The sequence below is a fragment of the Rhinichthys klamathensis genome, unplaced genomic scaffold (genome assembly GCF_029890125.1).
Source record: "Rhinichthys klamathensis goyatoka isolate OS25496 unplaced genomic scaffold, OSU_Roscu_1.1 h1tg000295l_1, whole genome shotgun sequence".
NCBI lineage: Eukaryota > Metazoa > Chordata > Actinopteri > Cypriniformes > Leuciscidae > Rhinichthys > Rhinichthys klamathensis.
This window is the reverse complement of record NW_026606814.1, coordinates 465,800-491,194: the sequence shown is the minus strand read 5'-3', so window position 1 is coordinate 491,194 and position 25,395 is coordinate 465,800. Positions and strand designations below refer to the sequence as shown.

At 38.0% G+C, this 25,395-nt stretch overlaps 2 protein-coding genes across 3 annotated transcripts in view; both read right to left on the bottom strand.

The window, feature by feature from the left end:
• Positions 1 to 696: 696 nt before the first annotated feature.
• clstn3 (calsyntenin 3) lies at positions 697 to 22,648 on the bottom strand. 2 transcript variants are annotated; one of them, XM_056269929.1, is made up of 19 exons: positions 22,391 to 22,648; positions 21,438 to 21,504; positions 18,940 to 19,062; positions 17,921 to 18,131; positions 17,599 to 17,807; positions 15,736 to 15,885; positions 15,424 to 15,609; positions 14,789 to 15,076; positions 14,004 to 14,116; positions 13,680 to 13,839; positions 11,940 to 11,999; positions 11,620 to 11,768; positions 11,222 to 11,370; positions 6,493 to 6,719; positions 5,310 to 5,471; positions 3,729 to 3,874; positions 3,425 to 3,560; positions 2,830 to 3,014; positions 697 to 2,227 (listed from the first exon to the last, which is right to left on the bottom strand). In XM_056269929.1, exons 2-19 carry the CDS (start codon positions 21,502 to 21,504, stop codon positions 2,078 to 2,080), a joined length of 2,871 nt encoding a protein of 956 aa, XP_056125904.1. In that variant the 5' UTR covers positions 22,391 to 22,648; the 3' UTR covers positions 697 to 2,077. The 2 variants fall into 2 exon arrangements, with proteins under 2 accessions (XP_056125904.1, XP_056125903.1); XM_056269928.1 differs by having other exon boundaries at positions 22,327 to 22,647.
• Positions 22,649 to 23,182: 534 nt separating this feature from the next.
• The window catches only part of lpcat3 (lysophosphatidylcholine acyltransferase 3), a 29,770-nt gene continuing 27,557 nt past the window's right edge, over positions 23,183 to 25,395 (bottom strand). The window contains exon 13 of the mRNA XM_056269921.1: positions 23,183 to 24,662. The gene's annotated coding sequence lies outside the window, so the exon portion shown is untranslated. The remainder of the gene's footprint in view (positions 24,663 to 25,395) is intronic.

The following is a 25,395-nucleotide window of genomic DNA, read 5'->3' as shown; positions in this document are numbered from 1 at the left end:
CAGAAATATAAACTTGTAAAGCTCTTGCTTTATTAATTTATAGAACACAATGGCAAGAAAATGAACATGCTGCCCAACAGGATGGGAATAAACAAGTTTGTTGCAATTTTAATAATATTGTTCAGATTTCTGTGATTTTTTTAAATCCATTTCATTTGTACAGTTGTTGTCTTGCTAATGTCACTTTCTTTAAAAAAACTGTTCCATATTTATTTATTTGTTTGTTTGTGTATATATATATATATATATATATATATTTATTTTTTCATTTTATTTATTCTGGCTGTTACCTTTTTTCAAAGTAATCAGGAAAGCTGTGGTTGCTGATACTTTACTTTCACCTTATAAAATAGAATGTATGGAACAACCAAAGACGGCCGTGTTTTGTTTTATTTGATTAATAGCATTATAATATTGGCAAAATAAATAAATGTAGATTCCTTACCACTTCCCTCTCCCCACTCCGTTTGTTATATTTATAAAATCAATGAAACCATTTTTAGAAGCCCTTGCTAACATGCGCAGTCGTTTTTCCCCCCTAAATATATTTATTAATCTTTTCTGATTTGGATTTGGTCTGGTTCTGATGTTTTGAGCCTTTCATGTTTCTTGTTGTAAATTGACTGTTTATGCCATTCTGACTGTTGTATTCAACTATCCCCTTTCAAGAACAACATGAAAAAACCAGAGACCACATTCTGACGTCATCCGTGTGTTTTTATTATGAATTTTTTGAACAGGTTATTTCTTCAGACGGTTATCAATAACAATCAATCCATATAATCCATGTCATTGTGTCTATAAGTATAGTTAATTTTCCCAATGGTAACCATTGAAATAATATAGCTTATTAATGCAAATTTATCCATTCTTAATATCACACTGCAAAAACAACAGGCCTTTATTTACTGACAGGTTTCCACTGTACACTAACACAGACAGAGAAATAGTCACGGGAAAAGAGAGGGAAGTGCGAGCTGGAATGAGGAAGGGTTGGCACAGTTGTACATTCAGAAACCCAAAAAAGCAGTGGCAGTATCTAAAGAGTGTAAGGATAGAGAAAGGACGGGGGAGAAAAGAGAGAGGGAGGATGATGGCAGAGTGGGAGTGTTTAGGCATTACAATAATATGCCTTTCTGTTTCACTGTGAATCAGATATTAACAAGTTTTAAATTACACAATTGAACACACAAATAAATAGACATTCATCAAGCCAATCATTACCGCTCTTATTACTAATACTATTATTGTCATTGTCACTGTATATTACCAGTAGAGATATTAGAAAAAAATTCCAAGCCTAGCCTATCTGAAAGTGCAAAGACTGAAAATTAACGCAAATAATGAAACAAAAAAATGATAATAATAGTAGTAGTCATTTGTATTTACACACATTTAAGTACAATCAAAACTGCCCAGGTTGAGCTAACATTCTGATACAGCAGAGGGCATTGCACTGTACTGTGTTTTTCGTGAGGTTGTGAGAAGAGGTGCACAAAAGATTTGTGTGTGCGTGCGTGTGTGTTGTGATGCTTAAAAGAAAGCACTTGCATACCTAGCTGCTGTCTATCACTATTACGAAACACCTTTACTGACTAGTCCTCTATATCTGTACATGTGAATTTGTTCAAGGAATGTATCAAGAGACAGATTGTGCAGAGGAAATACAGCTTCTGAAGTCGTTTTGTACGTAGACATTATATTAGTTACAAAGGGCTGTAATTTGAAACATTCTGAGTCAATTAGTTTATATGAGTTGACAATTAGTGTTTTCCTTATGTTTAATACAGTGTTGTGAGCACATCAATTGGAAAGGTTGTAGGATGAATGAACATAATTGTGCCATTAATAAATATTGGGATCTGATTCGAGAGTGGTGACTAGGGAATGCTTTGTGCATTGTGGGAGCGTACATTCCAGAGAGAAGCATTGCATTCACAGAGGCTGAGATCCTATAATTGTGTCACAGGTGTTTTAGACACTTTTTTCATTATCTTTGATGGTGCGTCTGTGTGTGTATATTCCTGTATTTTAAATGAGTGGGAGGAGTTTTAGAATGTGGGCATGGCTAATTGGTTCAGTAGCGTCTGGGGGCGGAGTCTCTTCCCTCTTTCTTGATGATGATTCGTTGGTCATCACTGGTATCATCGGGCGAATCCACTACTTCTTCCTCATCATCACACTCTCCTTCAATATCTGTTGCAATACCCATGCGGTTCTCGTATGTCTAAGAGAGAGAATATGAAGAGAGACGTGTAAGATACCACACATATCAGTAATAATGCTGATACACTACAGTACAAAAGTTTGGGTGAGTAAGAGATTTTTTTCTTTTATAAAATAACAGTTTAATTCAGCAAGGATGCATTTACTTACGGTAATCAAAACTGACAGTAAAGATATATTTATAATGTTACACAAGATTTATATTTCAAATAAATTGTTGTTTTTCATTTTCATTAAGGATTCCTGGGAAAAGGGGAATCATAGTTTCCACAAAAATATTAAGCAGCACAGCTGATTCAACATTGATATTAATAGGAAATGTTTCTTGAGCACCAAATCAGCATATTAGAATGATTTCATGAAGGATCATGTAACACTGAAGACTCCATCACAGGAATAAATGACATTTTAAAATATTTTCAAATAGAAAACAGTTATTTTAAATTATATTTCACAATAGTACAGTTTTTTCCCGTATTTTTTATCAAATAAATGCAGCCTTGGTGAGCATACAGCATTTATTTTTCTCAAAAATATAACAAACAAAATTACCAACCCCAAACCTTTGAAAAGTAGTATATGTATCTACTTTTGGATTCATACCTCCATTGGGTTCACAATGATGGTGAGGGCCGAATCATCCCATTGGTTACTGCCCTCTTTGCCTCCGCCTCTTGCTCCGTCACCACGACGGTGGATGGAACGGATGCGGAAGACACCAAGAATCACCATGACAACCAAGAAACCCACGCACACCATGATGATGACAGTTGCAGCTCCTGGAACAACTTTACGCATGAGGAGAGAGAGAGAGAGAGAGAGAGAGAGAGAGAGAGAGAGAGAGAGAGAGAGAGAGAGAGAGAGAGAGAGAGAGAGAGAGAGAGAGAGAGAGAGAGAGAGAGAGAGAGAGAGAGAGAGAGACATTATGTTTATTCTTTATAGTTTATACTTTTTTAAAGGGTTATATCATGAGGAATAAAACTGTCTTTTGAGATGAATGATTTTATTATACTATTACAATATACTGTAAGTTTCAAAACTCAAAACTCTTGCAGTAAAAAAAGACAATTTACTAACATTATAAATTGACCTTAAGAGCTTAAATTACCCTTTAATAACTTTACTAACCATTTAATCACTTTTAATCCTATTTAGATATATCAGTAAATATTTGTGTTTACATATTTCAGACATGTACCTGAGTTGCGGTGTGGGCTGGGGAGTGTGTGTCCACTCAGTTCTCCAGTGTGATGGGATGGGTGGAGGAACTGCTGCTGAGACGCCAGCAGGTGAGACGGATGGTACAGACTGTCCAGAGAATGCAGGAAGTTCACCTGAGCAAGACAAAGACAGTGAGATTGTGTGTTAATTATGCATCAACATTAAGAGTGTGAACTTTCGATGGTGTTCTTTGTCAAGAAGTGTGTGTACTAGGTTAGTGTGCTGTAGGTCAGGCTGAAGGATCCATATCAGTGTCGCGTGTGTTCAGTGGTGTTCATTACCTCCAGCGTGAGCTCGTTGCTGGTGTACCGGCCGTTCATTTCTGAGCACGACAGACGGAATCTTCTTTCAAAACGAGCAGAGCCCTTTGCTAAGCGATAGCGAATGGAGCGCAACACATCCTCATACACAGAGATAGACTCCGCTCCTGAAAGAGAGAAAAGGAAGGATTAAAGAATGTTTCCTGTGAAATAAATAAGAATGAGTTCATTATGTGTTTCTGCTAAAATAAGGTTTTGAAACAAAATGATCTTTGTTAAAGCTACAAAAGTGATTTTCTCTTTCTCTTTGGTTGATTAACATTGGTGACAAGCATCTGTGGGTATATTAGGCTGCTGTCACTTTAAGACTAAAGCAAGGATCAAATATAATGATACGGATCCGTTTTTTTACTCAATTGTTTACAACACATGACCGACTGTGTTTACGAGGAGACTTGCCGAAACAGGCATTTTGACTTCATGTTGCATGCACGTGACTGTTCAAGCTCAAGAGAAAGAGAAAGAGAACTGAATTCGGCATTCAAGTGCTGTCTGCGAGGCTCCATGTGCGCACACAGAAAACCAGTTCCAGTCTTTTTGCGCTTGATGCTTAAACTGACAGGACTTAAAACACATGCAAATGATAAACATTCACTCTATGATGGCAAATCAATCGAGTTCCTACCCAGGGAGCAGCTGATCCCTATACTTGACATTGCACATCCTGCGATATCGATGCTAAAACAATATATTGTGCAGACTTAATTAAAAAGACATCAACAAAAATCTTACTGACCCCAAACTTTTGAACAATAGTGTACATGATTTACATTTACATGGTGCGTTCATGTGCTCCTGGGAAGTTCGTGTTTACGAGGTGGGAACTTTCGTCGGAGTAAAATGGCGGAGTACTTTCTCTTAATTAATAATTACACAAAAATACAGCAAGGTTCTTAAAATCTACTTCCAGAAAATGAAGAACAAAGACAGCCACGTCCAAACACAGCCCTGACGTCTAGGCTAAAACGAGACAAAATTTGGGCTGTCAGTGAAAACCATAGCCCAAGAATAGAAGCACAGGCTAGGCTACCCATAGAACATGTCAAAGAAATGAAAACAAACACCTTGTAATCACTGTCGACTTTACTTACATGATGGAATATCATACATCTCGCAAGTTATTTTAGCAAAAACGACATGTAACCAAATTCAAGATTATTTTGGCTAGAAGTGGGTTACTCATAGCCGGACTATATCAGGTCTAAAGTTAATCTAGACAGAGTTGAAATGACAGCTATTGCTTGCTGGGTACGATCTTGACGACATGACTTGAACACACAAACAGTCTTAAAAGTACCCGGACACTAAAGTAACACTTAAACGTATAAATGTTTTAAATTTATTTAATAGACTATTAAACCAAGTGACATTTATTTTGAAGAAGTACAAAAACTAGCACAATAGCACAAAACTATTCATGCAAAATATTTTTCAATATGTTTCAATTTCTAAAACAATTTATATATATATTGTTCAAAATTGAGACAAACTTTATTGCAAGTGATGGCAATGTAAGCTGTTAAGTTAATGATGAAAAATTACCAGTGATGGCAATGTAGGCCGTTGTGTTAATGATGTCCAGCCCTCTCTCTCTTAACGCCTCCATGTCAACCAGAAGCTCCTCCCTTTCTGGGTTTAGCTCCTCCCCCAAGGGCTGGACTTCACATCCATCCAGAGTGTGAGCCACAGCATCTGACATCAGTGCTGAAAAAAAGAGACAGAAAAAGACTGAATAACTCTCTAGCCTTTGGCCATAATGCTGAAGTGAGAGGAGAGCAAAGTTCTGTCTCCTGCATTGCACAAGCTTAAAGTTACAGATAACAGACTGAGTACAAGTTAACCTATAAGTAGATAAGCAATTCCATTGCTAGTTTTTCTCACATTGCATACTAACTTGCAAATATCTGATGATAGATCTTGACTTCTTTAATAGAAAGTCCATCTATGGTGCACCACCTCCAGACAAAACCAAAACACACTCTAAAGCCCTATTCGCACGGGATAAGTATCACCTGGGGACCACGTGTGATTTAGAAATTACCCCCCCACATCTGAATTTCGTGTGGCGCATTCGCACGGGATAAGTGAAGCCTGTGATTTTACTCGAATTTACTGACTTATCTCCCGGATATGATGTCAATAGGCTATTGCTTGGAAATGTCTTGTAGTTATAGGTCTAGGTGTATGATATATCATAAACAGAATAATGTTCCTTACCGCATGCTGCTATGTAATTCATCTCCATCAAATCATTCTGTTTGTTTTTGCTCTTCTGATGGTTTTCAGCTTTCTCTTTCTGCAAATTGTATAGTTGTATGGTGTAGCCTATATGACCTAGCACCCAAAATACTATCAAAACACTCTCTTTCTGCAAATTGTATAGTTGTATGGTGTAGCCTATAGCGATATGACCTAGCACCCAAAATACTATCAAAACACTCCATTATTAAGATCGGGATTAAGATCACAGACAACCTCCGCAATTATTACAAATGACTAGAGGTCACCAGGTAATACTTATCTCATGCGAATAGGGCTTTAGACTGCAGATCTTTTGTTCTTAGTTATTCATCAAGTTGAGCCTCTTGGCTATTACAGGGTCTGATGTAGAGATCATTTTCCAGAAATAAATAAAAAGAATCCATTTTGATTAGAAAAAAACCCATACAGAGGTCATCCATCAAGCTGTGGGTTCACAGTTTTAGGTGAGATGTTCAAAGCTTACCCCCTCCTTCCATGCCCTGAGCAGCTGTGTTCACAGCATGAGACAAGGAGCAGACGATACGGAGCTCAGGAAACAAGGGAACCCCTTGAGGACCCTCAAATTCAGCGGCTGGTCGGGCCAGGTGGGGTCCCACCCCAGACAGAGAGATCTGCGGGGCGTCAGGCTGGAGCACGACCAGGTAACCCTCCAGCTGTCTGAGAGAGAGACAGCTCTCTTCACTGAAACACCTGCAGAAGGACAAAGAGAAGTCTGATGATTTAAACTGAATATTTAGATACTTGAGAATAAAGTATCAAATATTTTGTGTCATTTTGCTGGAATGCTTTATGATTATGATGTGTTAAAAGCTAACACATTTAATAATGCTTTAGGCTGATTTGTCTTCTATAATAATGTCATATTTTTATTTGGTGGAAAAGCGCGTGTTGTTGACGAAAACCAGAGCAACAGTTAACAGGCAAGCCATTCATTCATAAAAACTAATTTACAGCAATTGAGTATGCATTAAGTTTTTGTGATGATTATCTGGGTCAGTATATATGCGGAAAAGTTGATAAAGACACAAAAGTTATGTTTATGTTTAATTCAATAACTTTCCTTGTTACTTTCCCTGTGTAGCCTACATGTTTATCAGCTTTCTCTACCATGAATGGTATTATAATTGGTTTCCCTCAATACCTCATCATACTCAAGGATATCGTAGCTTAATGGACTAATACAGTGATATAAAAGACCAAACTCGCACCTTATTGGGGATGTAGCCTGTACTATATATGGGCTACAGGCAAGCAGATGGACTCAGAATATGAACTAAATGCGCAGTTTCCCAGTGATATACTGGCATAAAATCAACACTTGATCAATTAATATGAACACTTTCTCTTCTATATACAGTATATATACACACACATATATATATATATATAAGTATGCCTACACGTACTGCATTAGATTAAACTGGGAAGGGTCATAGCACTTGCACATTGTTGTCCTAATGTTAGTTTAACCGTAAGTCGCTTTGGATAAAAGCGTCTGCTAAATGACTAAATGTAAATGTAAAATTAGCTTGACATTAGACATTCGCACATTTAGGGACCGTCTCTAAAGTTGCATACAACATTGGTATACATAGTTCCCACATGACATCACAACATACGGGCATTTGCCGACCCGGCGCCATTTCTGTGGGCATGTTTCGGGCAGAATATTAGAAGAAGAAGCTGAAACGAGTTAATTTCGTGATAAAAAAGTGAAAATGGTCATCTCCTGCTGGGTCAATGGATGTTCAAATCGTGCCGGAGGTTCAGTTAAATTTGGATTTTACAGTATACCCGTCTTTAGACTTCATGAATGTGAGAAGACTAAGCTTTTGTCAGAACAACAACGGAGGTTATGGCTGCGAGGATAATAAACAAGTTAACACTTTGCAGTTTGAAAGATGTCCTGTATTAACATAATGACGAGGTATTAAAAACAACAGTTTCCACTGTTCGATCGCGCGCGCGACTCACACACACACACACACACACACACACACACACACACACACACACACTCACTCCAGGCATTGCAATCTCAGATTATGTCCGTTATGTCCCTAAAGAACCCGCGTATAAAGTAGTTCCGCATTACATTAATTAATTTGCACGCGAGTTTTATTTATTTTTATACCGTGTATATTCATGCACTGAACCGTGACGCCCGTACAGTTTCGGTTCAATACGAATACATGTACCGTTCCAACCCTATTCTTCAGTGTACAAATAAGTACATGCATATTACAGAAAGCACCGATGACTGTTATAAGGGCTATTATGAAGGCTATGGCTTTTAAATAGATAGTCTAGCATCACGCTACATACATTCGCTATGATGACTACTTTTCCATTGATTGCACTTGAGCAAACATCACCAACCCAACCCTCGACAAACTGATTGTACGCCTCCAGTGATTTCCAGGCTCGGAATTGCTCACATGTGTATAAAATACCAGATAATGGTAACGTTACACATGATAATACTGTATGAGGCAAAGCTGCATAATCAGTGCTGCATAATCAATTCCTCCACACCATTTATGACTGAAATTTTCGCATTGTACCTCTCTCTGTCTTGTGTTAAAGCTAGGGTATACGATTTCAAAGATTGTTCATTATTAATATCCTCGTTTAGATGCTGGTTATGGTTATATAGTACAATCCTAACAATATGAATAGAAAAAAGAATGAAAAAAATCCATTCACTCTATTGGCTGTACAGCCGCAGAGAAGTTGACCAATGTAAGCTGTCCGGCCGGACAGCTTACATTGGTCAACTGCTCTCATCCAATCACCAGCTCCACTGAAACTCCGCCTGGCGCTCGCGTCTCCACCCCACCGTACCCGCCCCCGCCCCCCTCCTGCGACATGAAATTGCGCGAGCAAGCAGCTGACAGTCTATGGTAGCTAGCTAAGTAGCATATCAGCAATGGATAAAAAAAAAAAAGACAGCAGCAAGCGTCCCCTGCTTGCCCCTACAGTAAAGTAAGGACGAAAGAGAAAGTCATTAGAGGAACGAGCAGAGATAAAAAAAAAATGTGAAGAACGCCGAACTTTGAGTAGGATAAATATAGGGTCCACCATTGACCGTTGGAGGAAGCTTCGGGAAGATCTGGGACTGAAGACCGACGCGGTCGCTGACACGGCTGACTTTTTGTTGAGCAGGTAAACATTTATTTATACTTTTATGGACGTGTTACAAAAATAGCTTTTTATCAGTTTGACAACTTGCTCATGCTGTCGGTCGGCATTGGAATGTTAGCCGTTTAGCATCGCCTTTCACGGGTCAAAGTAATTATATTTCTTGAAGTACTTGAATATATTTCAGTAGGCCTAGCGGGTTTCTGTTCGAGCCGATCGAAATTTGAACAAGATGCGCTGTGTGCTGCAATAACAATTACTGAAAACCTTAGCAATACTATTAGTATTATACTAATGGTGGTGGGGAGTTTAGAACATTTCATGTGTTGCTAATCTTGCGTTGACGTGAACTCAAACGTGACATTGAATTGTTGATGAAGCAACTAAGTTCAAGAGTCTAAAGGCAATTTTACATATGATGTGTCTTTAGCGAGGTCATTAGATTGAACATTACATGAACTGACATTACATCTCAGTTCCGATGTTTACTACCGGTGATCACAGCTTGACTGAGTGACGTAGTTCAGTTCGTTTCCCGGTGGGAGGGATCAGGTAGCACAGAGGGGAGGGGTGTGTGTGTGGAGGGGCGGGATGAGTTTTTAAAAAATTCAGGCTTTCTCGACCGATTTTCAAAATCGTATACCATAGCTTTAATAGAGTCTCTTTATAATCTCTGCCACTTTGTCTCTTCATGATTTTCGTAACATTATAAACTGAAAGAAATATTCGAAATTTGCTTGTAAAACTTTGTAAACAGAGCAGCTTATGCCCTCAAAGATGGCGTCTCCGGGGAGGTCACGTGACATTAATTGGCCTGTGGGAACTATGTATACACGTTTCTAACTTCAATAGCAAACTTTAATTTATTTGAATAAATATCAAAAATCAAAAAGGTGTGCATTATGCCTGACGCCTACATGAACACTTTACAGTTGGTTTTATGGCTGTAAGCCGTTCTCTTCAAATGCTATTGAAGTTAGAAATGTGTATACCAATGTCGTAAATTTAGAAACGGTCCCTAAATGTGCGAATGTCCAATGTCAAGCCAACTTTACGGCAATATCATAAATTCATATTCTGAGTCCATCTGCTTGCCTGCGAGTTTGGTCTTTTATATCACTGTATTATAATCTCGTTCATGGTAGAGAAAGATGCATGTAGGCTACACAGAAAATGTAACCGTGACGACACTGAATTTAACATAAAATATACACAAATACACTTAAATTGCTGTAAATTAGTTTTTATGAATGAATGAATAGCCTGCTCTAACTTTTGCTCTGGTCTTCGTCAACAACACGTGCTTGCACCTCCTGCTGGTGAGATCGACTAACAGCAGATGGAGATTATGCTCGGTAATCTACTGCTTTTCCTGCAGTTCCTGGATGGAAATGTTGAATTTACTGTCGAATTTGAACCACTGAATTTGTGGAAGCGAATTTGCAAAGCAAAATAAAATGGACCGAAAATTGCCTGTTGAATATTATAGGTTGTGTTTTTAAACAGTTTGAATATTTTGGAAGTGAAATATGAAATGTGAATATGGATTATTGAATTTTTAATAATGAAAATGTGTTTGAAATGTTTTGAATTAAAATATTCACAGCTTAAATATTCAACCATGCTGAATTTCAGCCCATAGAAATGCAAGCCCTAAAAATACAATGCATTAAAATGCAAGCATGGTTAATGCAATGCATATTTTTTTCAAGTAGTGCAATTCAACAGGCTTTTTTGTTTCAAAAACATTTGCCATTATTTTACTTCCATATACAGCTGCTCACCGCGACCCCTTGACTTGATATCTCAACATCTTTACAGATTTTCTTCACTCTGCACTTAGCAATTGATTGTATATCATCTCCTTATCTTTAATTCAGTATTTTAATTTCAGTTTAGGCAGTTAAACACAAACTAACCTACTTGTCCACTGCAGTAAATTGACAAAATGACTAATAATATTGAGTTTAAATTCCTAAGACTTTAGATATGTTAGTTAATTTGAAATGCTGAAGAAAGATCCCTATTTCAGCTTGTGGGTTGTCACGTACCTCAGAGAGGTGGTGAGTTTGAGAGGACGGACACCAGGGGTGGCAAATCGTAGAGAGTTCCTGTATGTCACCTGCTGAACAGCACGGTTGAAACTTTCAATGTCGTCTCCCTCTAAAACCAGTACAGACTGGCTAGGGTTCACATGCACCTGAGGAAAATAAACTAGGGTTAGTAAAATAAAATAAAATGAAGCTTGTTTAAATGTTACAGGAATTTTCCAGGTTAAATGCAAATTAAGCTCTATTGACAGATAACTACAGAAAACAATTTTGCATCTCAGTTAGACAAAAAACAAACCAGAACATTTATAGCCATAATGGGCCTTTGGGAAGAAATCTGGGCTGTGTTATGGGAAAAATGTAAAGTTATCAAACTTTAAGTTATAGTTTGAATGTACCTTCATGCCTGAGCCCAAAGTCTCAAGGTCTCCGAAATCAAGGCCCTCTCGACAGGCATACAGGCACTCCACTACACTGTGTGGCTCCACATTTCCTGGACGCACTGTTACTCCTGACAAAAGCCCTTTGTAACCACTGACAAACTTCCCTGTGGACCAAAATGAGAAGATATATAAATATCAATCGATACAGACTCTTTTGAGAACATTAAACACATGCTGGCATTTAACCGAGTATCTCTATTGATCCCAGAAAGCTCATGAATAACACATACTTGCACACCCTCATCCACACACAAACATAGGCATGTTCTCCTCACCTGTGTCTTTACTCTCTGGCATGGTGTTGTTCACGATGTCTTTCGATTTCTCTTCTGGCTCTATAGGGAGGAATAAGGGAAAGGAAGTAAATAAAAAGCTGTATTCATTCATTTTTAAGGAATAGTTCATCTAAAAATGGAAAGAACTGTCATTCTTCACTCACTAACATGTCATTTGAAACCTACATTAACGTTCAAAAGTCTTTAATGCTCGCCAAAGCTGCATTTATTTGATAAAAAATATAGTAAAAAAAAGTAATATTGTAAAATATTTTAAAATAACTATTTGCTATTTGAATGTATTAAAATTCATATTTAATGTTATAAACTGTATTTAAACCATACATCTAACAATATATATAAATGTATATGATATGAAAATAAATTGCTCTACAGTTCAAAAGTGTTTTTTATATTTTATTATACATTAAAAATTTAATGTATTAGTAATTTATTCCTGTGATGGTAAAGCTGAATTTTCAGCATCATTACTCCAGTCTTCAGTGTCACATGATCCTTCAGAAATCATTCTAATGTGCTGGTTTGGTGCTCATTAAAGATTTCTTATCATCATCAATGTTGAAAACAGTTGTGATGCTTAATATTTTTGTGGAAAAAGTATTGATTTTTTTTAAAGATTACGATGAATGAAAGTTCAAAAGAACAACATTTATTTGAAATGAATTAGAAAGAGAATACAATGTTTAATAAAGTCGTAGTTTTTGTTATTTTTGGACCAAAATGTATTTTCGATGCTTCAAAACATTCTAACTAACCCACTGATGTCACATATATACTTTGATGATGTCTTTATTTCCTTTCTGGACAAGGACAGTATACCGTGCACACATTTTCAATGGAGGGACAGAAAACTCTCGGACTAAATCTAAAATATCTTAAACTGTGTTCCGAAGATGAACGGAGGTCTTACGGGCTTGGAACGACATGAGGGTGAGTCATTAATGACATAATTTTCATTTTTGGGTGAACTAACACTTTAAGTGCATTTGGCTCTAGATAGAAATATTAGAGGATGTACCGCCGAAAGAGTATTACTGTAAACGACCCTGAGCGCTAGCGGTGTGAACCGCTCTGTTGTTTTGACGGGCTGCTCACTTTAATCTGCTGAAACGGTAAAATTGTGCAATTATGTCCAGCGGTCCAGATGGAACGAAGCCGGGGTCCAGAAACGGACCATTGTCCGCCATTTGAATACCGCTGTTCTAAAGCTTCTGAAGCCATACACATTCCATTAGTCATGAATGCACCACTTTTGTTAATTAGGATGCATGTTAGATACAAACTTTGGTGGAGGTGAAAATTATCAGTGTATAACGACTTCAATTTTGATTGGTTCAGAAAACTATAATTACTGCCCATGGTTTGAAATGACATTAGGGTGAGTAAATAATGGCATAAATCAACTGTCATTATTAGGCTAACTATTACTTAAAGCCTCAGCTCAGTGTCAAAACATTATCTTAAGAGGTGATGAACAAAGACTAGGTGACCCAGAAAGCAGAATAGAGGGAGAATGAAAGCTTGAGCCTCTTTCTAACACACACACTCTAAATGAGAGCCACAGTGTGTAAGAACGGTTCTGTTTAGCTAAATTATATATGAGTCTATTAATAGCTGAAACACTCAGAAAAGAACAGTACTACAGATTTCTGCTCCACCTACTGCTGATATCTTCACACCAATTGAAGATTTATCACATATGACTAATTGTAAAATTACCCCAGCATGCTCCGATGACCAGCCGTTGGTGTGGTGCAGGGTTGGGGATAGCTCCGTTGTCATGGATGAGTGCAGGGTCAAAGGTCACACCATCCACATATAGTGTGACAGAGGGGAACTGCACACTGAGGGACAGGTGATGCCACTCACTGTCACACACCTATCAGAGACAGAAGTCAAAGTTCAGCTAAGCTCTGAAAACAAGGTGTACACATCCAGATGTGTGTTTGTATGATCCAAAACAAGATATCTCTATTAGTTCCTGTGACAGACTGTGTGTGACAGAATTCAAGTAACTGAGATTTGCTGTCACGGTTAGTTTACCTGTTCCAGTTTCCAAAGGAATTTGACGGGTCTTGCAGCGGACACATCCGGCCAATAGAAAAGAGAGAGACGACAGCCATGTACCGATAAAGAGTAATGAGAGTATGTGTCATCTGGAAATGAGATCATAACACTGTTTAGTAGAGCAGCTCAAATATGACCAGGGATGTCAAAGTTACTGGTACCTCAGTGCTAAGTTTCATGGTCAAAAACGATCTTGGTAATAATGTAAACACATCTGATATGTGTTTAAATACTTCAAGACTACATTCCATGTTTTTAATTTCATTTTTTTATTTTATTTTAATATGTACCCTACCGTTCAAACATTTGGGGTCTGTAGGATTCAAATAAATTAATACTGAATACTAATTCAGCAAGGATGCATTATATTTATCAAAAGTGGCAGTAAAGACATGTATAATGTTACAAAAGACTTCTATTTCAAATAAATTCTGTTCTTTTGAAAAATAATTATTCCACAAAAATATTAAGCAGCCCAACTGTTTTCAACTTTTCAACATAATAATAAGAAATGTTTCAGCTTTGCCATCACAGGAAAAAAACAAATTTGAAAATATATTTAAAAAGAACACAGTTCTATAAAATTGTAACAATTTTTCACAGTTTTACTGCATTTTTAATACAAAAAATGTACAGGCCCCAATCATTTTGAACAGAATTAAAACTTTTTAAATAAAAGAGTTTGAACAACACTCTTCTTTTTTCTGTGGTATTGAATTTTACTGGCACTAGTATCGACTACTGAAATAGCACAGACTGACCATTCTTTACAGTGCTGCAGACAATAGTCTCCTCCTCTTTACGGGTTCCCCTCGCCTGATTGGCCGGTGGTTGAGTGCTGGCACCTCCTCTTCGCATCCAGAGCTGCAGGGTGAAGTGATCGCCGGATACTGCTGAAGCAACTGAATCAGGTACTACAGCAACATGGGTGGAGCCATTGAAGGAGAAGACCAGGGATGAATCAGAGGATGGTAGAGTCGGTAGCGCGGCAGTCCAATTGGTTGGAGGGGATGGAGGTGGAAGGAGGTCGACTTCACCCCTCACAGCACCTGAAAATGTTAAAAGCCAACACATTATTGATTTGAAAACAAGGCTGGTGTCAGCAAGAACTATGGAATTATGAAGTAAACCCTAATTTGAAGGGATTTGCATCCTGCTGCTAATCTGAGGAGAACGGAATGATTTGGGACATTTTCCCATCTGCTCTAAATGAGATGAACAGTTGGGCGACAGAGAGCACAACAGATAAACTCCAAAGTCCTCAATTTTCTGTCCGCTAATCATGTCTAATCCTAATGAACAAGGGTCTGCCATCATCAAATTCAAACTGTAGACAATTTATCAGAAAAATGAACAATTTTCCCGGATCAGAAATTTATACCGTTTACACACGTACCACAGAGTCTGCGCACAGATCGATCGGAGTAGCTGTCCCTGTCACAGCCCTTCCCAATATGACCCGTCTGAAGCTCAACAGTAGCCTGGATGTTCCAAACCGTCTCCTCGCAGGTCTCCAAGTGCAGGTTCGGAAAGAGAGGGATACTGCCGGAACCAGGAGTATACTCGATGCGCTTTGTCCATCCTGTGATTCAAACACACACATTTAATAATACAAAATAACAAATGTTGAGACATAACATTGTCGATTTTCAATAATGTTGAATTCATAGCCAAATTTGTATAATTAAATTAATTTTAAAATAATTACCGATCCAGCCTGGCTTGCAGGAAGGTTTGACTGTGACTATGACTTGAGCATCAGCCTGAGCTCGATTCTTCCCACAATCAAATGCTGTCACCCAGAAACTGTGGACACGCTGGCGTTTGGAGTCCAGAGGCTCAGTGTTCTTTATGTTCCCTTGATTTTTAAGAGATAGAGAGAGGTTTATTTATATGGCTAGATAGGCACATAGAATGTTACAATATTTGAAAGCCAGAGGCTTTGGTGACTGATTGTAAATTATAAAACAGATTGACTACTGCCAGGGACACTTAGCATATGATAAAGAAAGCAAAAGATTCAAAAGCAGCTGAAAATGAGAGCAAAAACAAACAAAGCAATGAAAGATGACAGCGACAGGTGAAGGCCAACAGTGAACTGGAGGAGAGAGAGAGAGCGAGAGAGAGAGAGAGAGAGAGAGAGAGCGAGAGAGAAAGAGAGAGCGAGAGAGAAAGAGAGAGAGAGAGCGAGAGAGAGAGAGAGAGAGAGAGAGAGAGAGAGAGAGAGAGAGAGAGAGAGAGAGAGAGAGAGAGAGAGAGAGAGAGAGAGAGAGAGAGAGAGAGAGAGAGAGAGTGAGAGAGAGAGTAAAATAACGATATTGAAGTGGCACAATAAATAAAAGGATATTCACACAGTGGTGTCTGGTACAGCCTGAGTCAGACTGACCCAAATTACGAAACCAAACCACACACACTACAGCAGAAAAATCTGCAAAGTCATGGCTTAAAGGATGACTTCTCTTCCTTGTGCGCTTTCCTCTTTGTATCTTTCTCCGTTGTTTCGTTTTCTTTCCATTGGCCAGTTCTTTCTTCATCAGCATTTGTCATGTTACAAAATGTCGGCTATTGATCGCCTCCCCCTCAGTCTGTCAATGGGTGCTCTGATCTGCATTGAATGATCAGGAAGAGTCACTATCCCTCAGTCTCACTGCAGAAACTGGGATGTTCAGAGAACTTGGATGTTACCCTAAAAAACAGCTTAACACTGAGATGCCACCTCATTTTTGAGATAAACAATTATTTGGAACAATTGTATAAAATTATGATCTTCACGGGAAGGATTATAATATTATATAATACAATAATATTATGGGGTGAATGTAAAAGCAGTTTTAGGCAATTGTATCACCATCATCAAAATGAAATAATTTGAATCAAATGTGTCTTAAATAAAAAAAAGCATCTCAAAGTAATAATATTGTCACTTTAATAATATTGCACTATTAATAATGCTCAATAATTTTCACATTAATATGGGGACCTACATTATAATTATTCTGAGTTAAGGTATAGTTCACCCAAAAATGAAAAATCTGTCATTATTTACTTTAGTCATTCTTCAGAACACAAAGGAAGATATTTTATAGAACTAAACAGACCACTGACTTCTATTGTATGGACAAAAAATACTGACATACTTCTTTTTAAAACAAAATCTATCTTCTTTTGTATTTTATGTCCAGAGAAAAAATAAAGTCATACAGGTTTAAAAGGACATAAAGGAAAATTATACAGATTTTTCATACCTTTCAATCCTTTTTATTAAAATATGTTGAAAGTAGTAAAAAACAGCCTTCAGCCTACATACTTCAGAGAAAAAAATGTTCATCATGCATTTAAAAGATTTAATTGTTCAATTCAGTCCAACAGTTTTCAGCCTCACAGCCTTGATCAAATCTTGTATGGAAGCTACTGGCGACAGTGTAAACCTTTTATTCATGTTAAATTTTAATCATCAACCTGGAGATTAAATAGATATTAGTTTGAAATTAAAGACATCAAAACTTAAAACACCAGACTAAAATATAGAACAATATTGTATTAAGAAAACTTTTGCAGTTGTAGTTCTCACCATCGTTATCAATGGTGAAAGGGACGTTGGGTGTGATGATGTCATAGAAGCAGATCTGGCTGTACTGTGGGGAGCAGTCGGCATCCACGGCTTCCACCCGCACAATACGATCAAACAGACGACCCTCAGGCACAGACGCCTCATACCGACGCTCCACAAAGACAGGAGAGAACTCGTTCACATCATTTACACGAACGTGCACAGTGGCCCTTGGGGAAAAAAGGGGTTAAGAGTGCAATTTAGAATCCAAAATGGATGACCACAACAGTTGTTTTCATGAACTTGCCAAATCCAGGAATTGAAATGGAAAAAAATCTCGTACTTATGGGATTTCTTGCTGTTGGTGCCGTCAGGACCTTCACCGCAGTCATACGCCTGGATGGTGAAGCTGTGCTCCTTCTGGCTTTCACAGTCCAGAGGCTCTTTGGACCGAACCAGACCTTCTCCAGTGGAGCGGTCCAACACCACGGCCTCAAACTGTGCCGAACCAGAACCACCTGGTCCGTTATGAACCCTAAACCCACAGATCTCCCCTAAAAAAAAGAGAAAAAGAAGTCTGCACTGATTACATTTGAAAAAAATATATTTGTACGTGACAACCTGTTTCCAAAATCCTAATTTAAAGCGCCATTACTACACAAGTGAAAAAAACATTAATGTGTGAAATGACGTGAAAAGTGCTGCTGAGTGTTCTTCTGGAAGTAAATACGTGTCTGTGTTCAGGAAGTGCTGTCACAAATGACACGCCACTGTGAATGTTAGCTCAGCCTGCGGAGGGGGGAGGTCTGTCAGCCTTAATCCCTGTGTAATTCATGTAATTTGTGTAAACATAACATGTAATTACTTACCGCGGTACTGAACTAGCTGCAAGAAGCTTCAAAGCTGCTCCCTCCCCTTCAAAATAACCCTTGCACCAAACCCCTAACTAGACCCTGTCAATTGGAAGTACACTAGTAATATGATTATGCACAACTATTGCTTCCGTTTCACACTTAAGGCCTAAAAGATTATAACTACCGACTAAAGGTGCGAATTCATCATTGTTCTGTGAATTTTCAGGAGTGAAATCCAGGCATTTTAATAGGAATCTATGCGGTCAAGAATTTCATGTGAGGGCGATAGATTTCCCCAAGTTGATTTTGCAATGGTTGGTCACATGGATTCGCTGCGTTGACCAACAGAAAACTGCTTGGTTTGAAAGTGACTTCTGTGTGAGCTGTGCTATTGACAATAGACAATGGACATTTTTGCCCACTAAACTTTGCAAATGTAACCTTAAGTGGATTAATCATCACAGCATGACTATAACAAGTAAGCGTGCAACATTATCAGCATTTTTACCTGCATAGTGCAGCGGTGCATCTTTATCCAGGGCGAACAGAGGAGGGTTGAGGAGGACGGTGTTGTCGTTTTCCATGACGATTCCTTGGTACTCCGTCTCGATCCATGGCTTGTGTTTATTGGCTGAGAAAAAACAATCACAAAAGCAAGGGACAGGTGTGAGAGACACAGGAACAAACTGTGATTCAGAGCAAATGGCTATTTTTTTTCTGACAAGACTATTTATAACATGCTGTTATGAAGGTGAGTGAGCAGAGGTTCAAAGACGCACACAAGCAGACCAAGTCAAAGGAATGTGCAACAAATAAAAAAGTCGTGCTGAAATACATAAGTGGCAGATGGTGCAATGGTTCGGCCAGCTGTACGTATGCATAACACTTGCACATTAAGTTATAAACATACCCATATGGGGATCCACCAAAACTGTGTGATGGACACACACAAAACACACACAAACACACACACACAGAACGATATGCATCGCTGCTTTGCAGAGTAATTAGATGTGGAGATGTTTGGCCTGATCGCACACCGTGAGGTATATTGCGCCTATCACTCAAATACAGACAGAAAGCTCTCTGTGAACGCTCAGAGAAAGACCGAACCATGCAAACCTACATCAAACTCCCTGAAAAAGAGAAATCTTCAACAATAAGGGTGACCCGCTAGCCTGGGGTCTTTCTGGTCGCTGCTGCATTGCTACTGAAAATCTTTATCTTTACATTCATTATCTTGAATTTCCCATTTTATGCCTTGGCTTAAACGTTTGGTTTTCTTTGATGTATTTTGCATTATTGTTGCAAATTCCACAGATTTGTCAATGAGATAATGTTATCTAGCTTGTCTTAAAAACATAAGTATGTGTTGAAAACTGCAAACCAATCATTTTGTAACAAATTGTAACAATTTCTATTTCGAATAAATGCTGTTCTATTAAACTTCATATTGAGCAGCATAATTTACATCAAATTTACTTTGATTTACGTCAAAGAATTCAGAAAATCATAGTATCCACAAAAAAAAAAAAGCATTAGAAGGATCTCTAAGGAATCAGTGACAGTGAAGACTGGAGATTTGCCGTCACATGATTCAATTCCATTTTACAATATATTAAAATACTATTTTAAATAGTAACAATATTTCACAGTTTTACTGTTTTTACGGTATTTTTTACGGTTCATAAATGCAGCCTTAGTGAGCAACTGAGCATAAGAGACTTCAACAAAACCATTAAAAAATCTTACTGACCCCTACATTTGAATGGTAGTGTATATTTATATATTAAATATATCAGTATAAATGTAAACAAATATCAATTTAATGAACTTAAAAAAAAAAACTAAAACATGAATAAAAAATCCTGCTCCTCCCGAACTTTGTAAACAAAACATAATTTTTAGCAAATACGTATTGCTAAAAATAAAAATCAATCATTATTTTGCGATTGGTTGTGCCAGTAAAAACGTTGGCAAGGCAAGTAAAAATCATCACTAATAATCCTTATTATTGACCCCTACTTGATTAAAATGAATGGTCATATGATATTATCCTATACTAGACAGTGTGCTGACCACTAACTCAATGGACCAGTCTTGCATGTAAGGATTTTTCATGTGTGGCTGCATGCTGACCACCCCGCTCTCATATTTCAAGTCAGTCTGTGTTTTTTTGCCATTTATCTCTCTACCTATCCCTCTCTCTCCCACCCAGCCACGCCTGCCTTCCTCCCTCTCATCCCTCACTCAGCCATATAACATTAATCTGAGCATCAGACCACTGGATTACTCCTCGGATTACAGACTGAGAGATGCTTTGCATCTACCTCCATTTATCACACGTGCCGCTTTCACACACTGACTGACCAGAGCGTTTTTTTGAACGGCTCTGACAACAGCTGTGACGGAGGATAGATAGAAAGAGCTACGCATGTCTGTGATCACACACGGGAGAAGCGTTAGCCGTAAATTAAGAAATACAGCATCTCCGGTTTCCCACATCTCTAAAAATAGCTGAGACAAGAATAGATAAGCTTTCACCCTTTTCTTCAAGGACAAGAGTCGACCTCTCACTCCCTCTCTCTTTCTCACCGAGATCCTACAATATATATCTAAGCATCCTCTCTGTCCTCCTCCAAATTTTGCTCTCCTACCAGTTAGTCTACATATCTCTGTCATTAGCTTTCATCTCTTCACTCCTATCTTCCAGAGTGTCATTCCATGTCTCTTCACTTTTTTCAATGTTGTCTCTTCCCATGTCACCTTGAGATGCGGCCTACCTTTTGTGATCTTTACAAAATCTAAGTTGTCATTCATACAGGAGGCATATATTAAATAACTGACATGTTTTCATACTTTACAGCAGCAAAATGAATCAAGTGACTGGTTTCAATAGACTGTATGTGCCGAAAAGCTGCCAACGAAAATGTTAACACACTCATTCGCACTTCATCATCAACACAATGCTCAATATCAACATTCAAAAGGATGGAGGAGACTGACCTTTGTTGCCATGGGCAACCGAAGTCAAGCAAAAGAGGAGAAAGGAGAGAAAACTCATTCTGGCCATCTGAGGGAGGAAGGAGGGGAAGGACAGAGGGAAATAACATGCATTAACCTGATATAAAGCAGTTTAAGATAGAGGACAGAGGAGAAACAGATAAGCACAAGGACAGAGACAGAGAGACAGACATATATCTCCTTGCTTGGATTTCTTTAAACGGAAACATAAAGACTAATACTAGCTCTCTAGGTACATGTGAATATGATATAACACCCTTGACATCATCTTTATGGCCTAGTTTGGCCGAGTAGGTATGGCTTACATCTGAGATACAGTGTGTCAATATATATATATATATTTCATATTTACTAGTGACAATCAACAATCAATAAAACCTACATATTAAGCGATTTGAGTGCGCGTGAAAGTGAGAAGTCTGCGCATCCTCGTTTACACGCGCATGCAGGTGTATCCTCGCGGCTGTGCGCGCGGACGCGGATATCACATAGGCAGGTTTGTTAACAGAATATCAAATGTGATCGAATAACATCTGTTTTGAAAAGATGTATACCATTTGCATAGCCTACATCAATATTCTTTTTTTAAATAAATGAAGATTTAAAAGCTACCAACTTGAATGACGGGAAGATGTGATATAACCTGGTGTTTCAAACGCATTATTAAAATGTTAGCCTACAGCTCACTCATATTTGTAACACATATGCGACAAACATGAATCGATTTTTCAAGCCTGTAAAGAAATTCAAGCGACCTGAAATCACCATATCATTACATATGTACAAGCAGAGAGCAGTTTAGATGGTGTTAACCCGTCATAAGCGCACGAATCGAATTAGAAATATTATTTTAGGATGAAATGCACGTTACCGTGAGGTGTGAGATGGTACCCTGCTCAGTCTCCTCTAAGCATCCGTCACACACTCACACACACCTATGACAGCCTGATGCCCGCCGACACACGAGCGCAGCGAACGCAACGGGTGGAGCGATGGGGCCTCCGGTGCCTCACGAAATGATTTGAACTGTGAAAAGGAGCGAAGCTGAAAGAATATTAAGATTATGTACTAAGAAACCAATGCCCCCGTTTTCGGTGGACGCCGTGAGAAAAAAAGACAGTGTTATATCTCCTCCCTCTCGCAGTTTCTTAACCCGCCCACACTGCGTCTCTCTCGCTCTCAGGACTCACCCCCGGTAAACGAATTTACAAATCCTACTGCGACGAAGGCTTGGTTCTTAATATTCATAGTCCAACCCTCCGCCATTGGAAGGTCAAAACGTAGCTAATTAATATTCATTAGCCAGGCGTGTTCATTGGAGGATGTTATAGCGGAGTAGTTAATATGCAACAACCAAACCGTTTCTATAGGAAGTTACCAAGCGATATTACCATAAACTATTTAATATTAATAAGCTGAGCATTGTCAATAGTAGGAAACATTTTTTTTCATCCCGATTAGCGATGGCTGGCTGTGAGGTACATCTGGCTGGGAGGGAAGCATCTGGAGGGCTCGTGACAACTACTACTCATCCTCAACCTACACATTTATTCCCACTTCGAGTCTAAAACGAAGGACATTTGTGAATGCGTTTGAACTCCCCACTATCACTATCTGTGCTTCAGCTCTATAGGGCCCAGACTGCAAGATGACGTCATATCGGCTCCCACAGCAGACAGATCCAAAACCCTGACACCACAGTTCAAAAACACCACAACACACTGGAGCAAATTTTATTAAAATCCAGCATTTTTTAATGAATATTACAAAAAACGTTTTCATTTAAAAGTATTTTTTTTCTCTCTCTCTCTGTTTTTTTTTTTGTACATTTGGTAGCAGTAAGGCAGTAGTAGTTGTTTCCCAAAAACAATTTTTACATCATTAAAATTTGCAACCACATATATAAATATTATAAAACAATTCCGTTGCTACAGTGAGCCTCTGTTCCTTCGGATTAAATCTGGGTGCAGGTTTTAAAAATCGGTCCTCACTGAAGAGTGATGCACATTTGTGGCAAGGATCTTCAATATGTCATGTCATATACAGAACAGATATGAAGGCAAATATGTGTAGCAATTACTGAGAGCAGATCACACAGAAAAAAAGATCCTGATGTATAATGAGAAGTGTTGAGAACGAAAGAATAAGTATAAAAATAACTTCACTGTGCAATGAAACAAAATAACATTTTTAAGGACTATACACATACACACACTCTTCATCAATCTAAATAACAGCAGTTTTTGTGTTGTTGATGTGCACAGTTTAGTTCATTGCTCATTATAATACTTATAATTTAAATATATAATACTCTGCTCTAAATAATATTGACACAAATTTACCCTCATATATATATGATTCCGGTGTTTAGTGTTGATGTGTTTCTGTTTTGCTTGTGCTCATACACAGGACAAAAAGATTTACTGGATAAAATGGAGTGAACAAGAAAAGGTCAGATGGATGGACAGACAGTGTTAAATGGAGTGAGAGGATGAGATGACAGAATGATGAGCCTTTTTATGAAAGCGTGTAAAAAGAAAAAGAAAAAAAGCAGTTACCATAAACCTCCTTCCTAAAAAAAAAAAGAGAAGGTCCCCCATCAGAAGTTGTCTGATCACAAGAAAAAACAAATGGTTATAAAAATGACAAACATTCATTTATAATGCCAGGCGATGGTGAATGTTCAGTCACTGTTCACTCTTATGTGTGTTTCACATTTCAGTGTCTTATTTTCTATCTAAAGGTACACAAGTTGGAAGTTGCTAGCAAAGAACAATTAAAAAGGTCTCATTTGTTTCCATCTTTCAAATACATGCTCTACATTCCCTCTAAAAGTGCACACATGACCTCAGCGACAGCAAAAGCCAGTTCTCTGATTAGTAATGGTCTCATTTCCTGTTTTCTTGTGAGTAATGAGTGCAATGGTATGAGCAGATACAATATAATTATTTTCAGCCACCAAACATCAGTAAATCTTATTTAACGAATATTGAACCTCAGAAATGCTTGCATTTCTGCAACTTTTAACCCTTTTCATTAGAGTCAGAAAGAATGAGAAAACTTTCAAACGCACTAACATTTGTACACATACATCAGTGCTGTATGTAAATAGTAATATATTACTAAAGGCCTTAAAATTTGTCCTCTTCAGGTGCTCTTTAAAAGTCACAGTTCACTTCAGTCAAACTTAGATGGCCGCAAACAAACCTGTGTAAGACAAAGAGGAAGAAAAAGGATGATCATTTTACTTCTTCACACAGTCACTAATTCTAAAGCACTTTTAGTCAAAGATTACTAAAGGTTTTGTCAGTTATCAGTACAGCCTCATTATGATCCGAAACAAAACGCTTGGATGAGAGGGGGAAAAAACGGTGATGCAACAAATAAATAAGACATTTTATGAAGACCTGGATGAATGAAACATTGCCACAGCGCCAGTGAAAAGCTTTGAGACAGAAGGATGATACATTTTTTCCTACTGGAATTAAATGGCTTATGGTAACACCTATCCTAACTGAATCATCAGTCATGATCTAATGAAGTATGATTATGCTGCTTATAAGTCCTCCTGGGAAGATCCTACGTACGTGTTCGGAAGCCGTAATTAAGATGTGATGTGGGTTCAAGCGATTTGGGTCAGAATAGAAAGGACACGGAAACTGCAAATCTCTCTTTGTCACTTTCGGGATTTTTTTCTTTTTGGGCTAGTGGAATTCAAGAAAGAAAAAATACGTTTTATACATTCATCTTGATCTTAACTAAACAAAGTATGTACAAACTTCTGCTCGAAATATCACTCTTAGGGTGAGATCAAAATTCAAGAATATTTGCACGGTTTGGAAGAATGGTGCGCTGATTTTTTTTTTCATGCCTTCGTTTACATTTTTTACATTGGATTAGAATTTCTTTTGTGCTTTATCAACATGCAGTAACATGGATA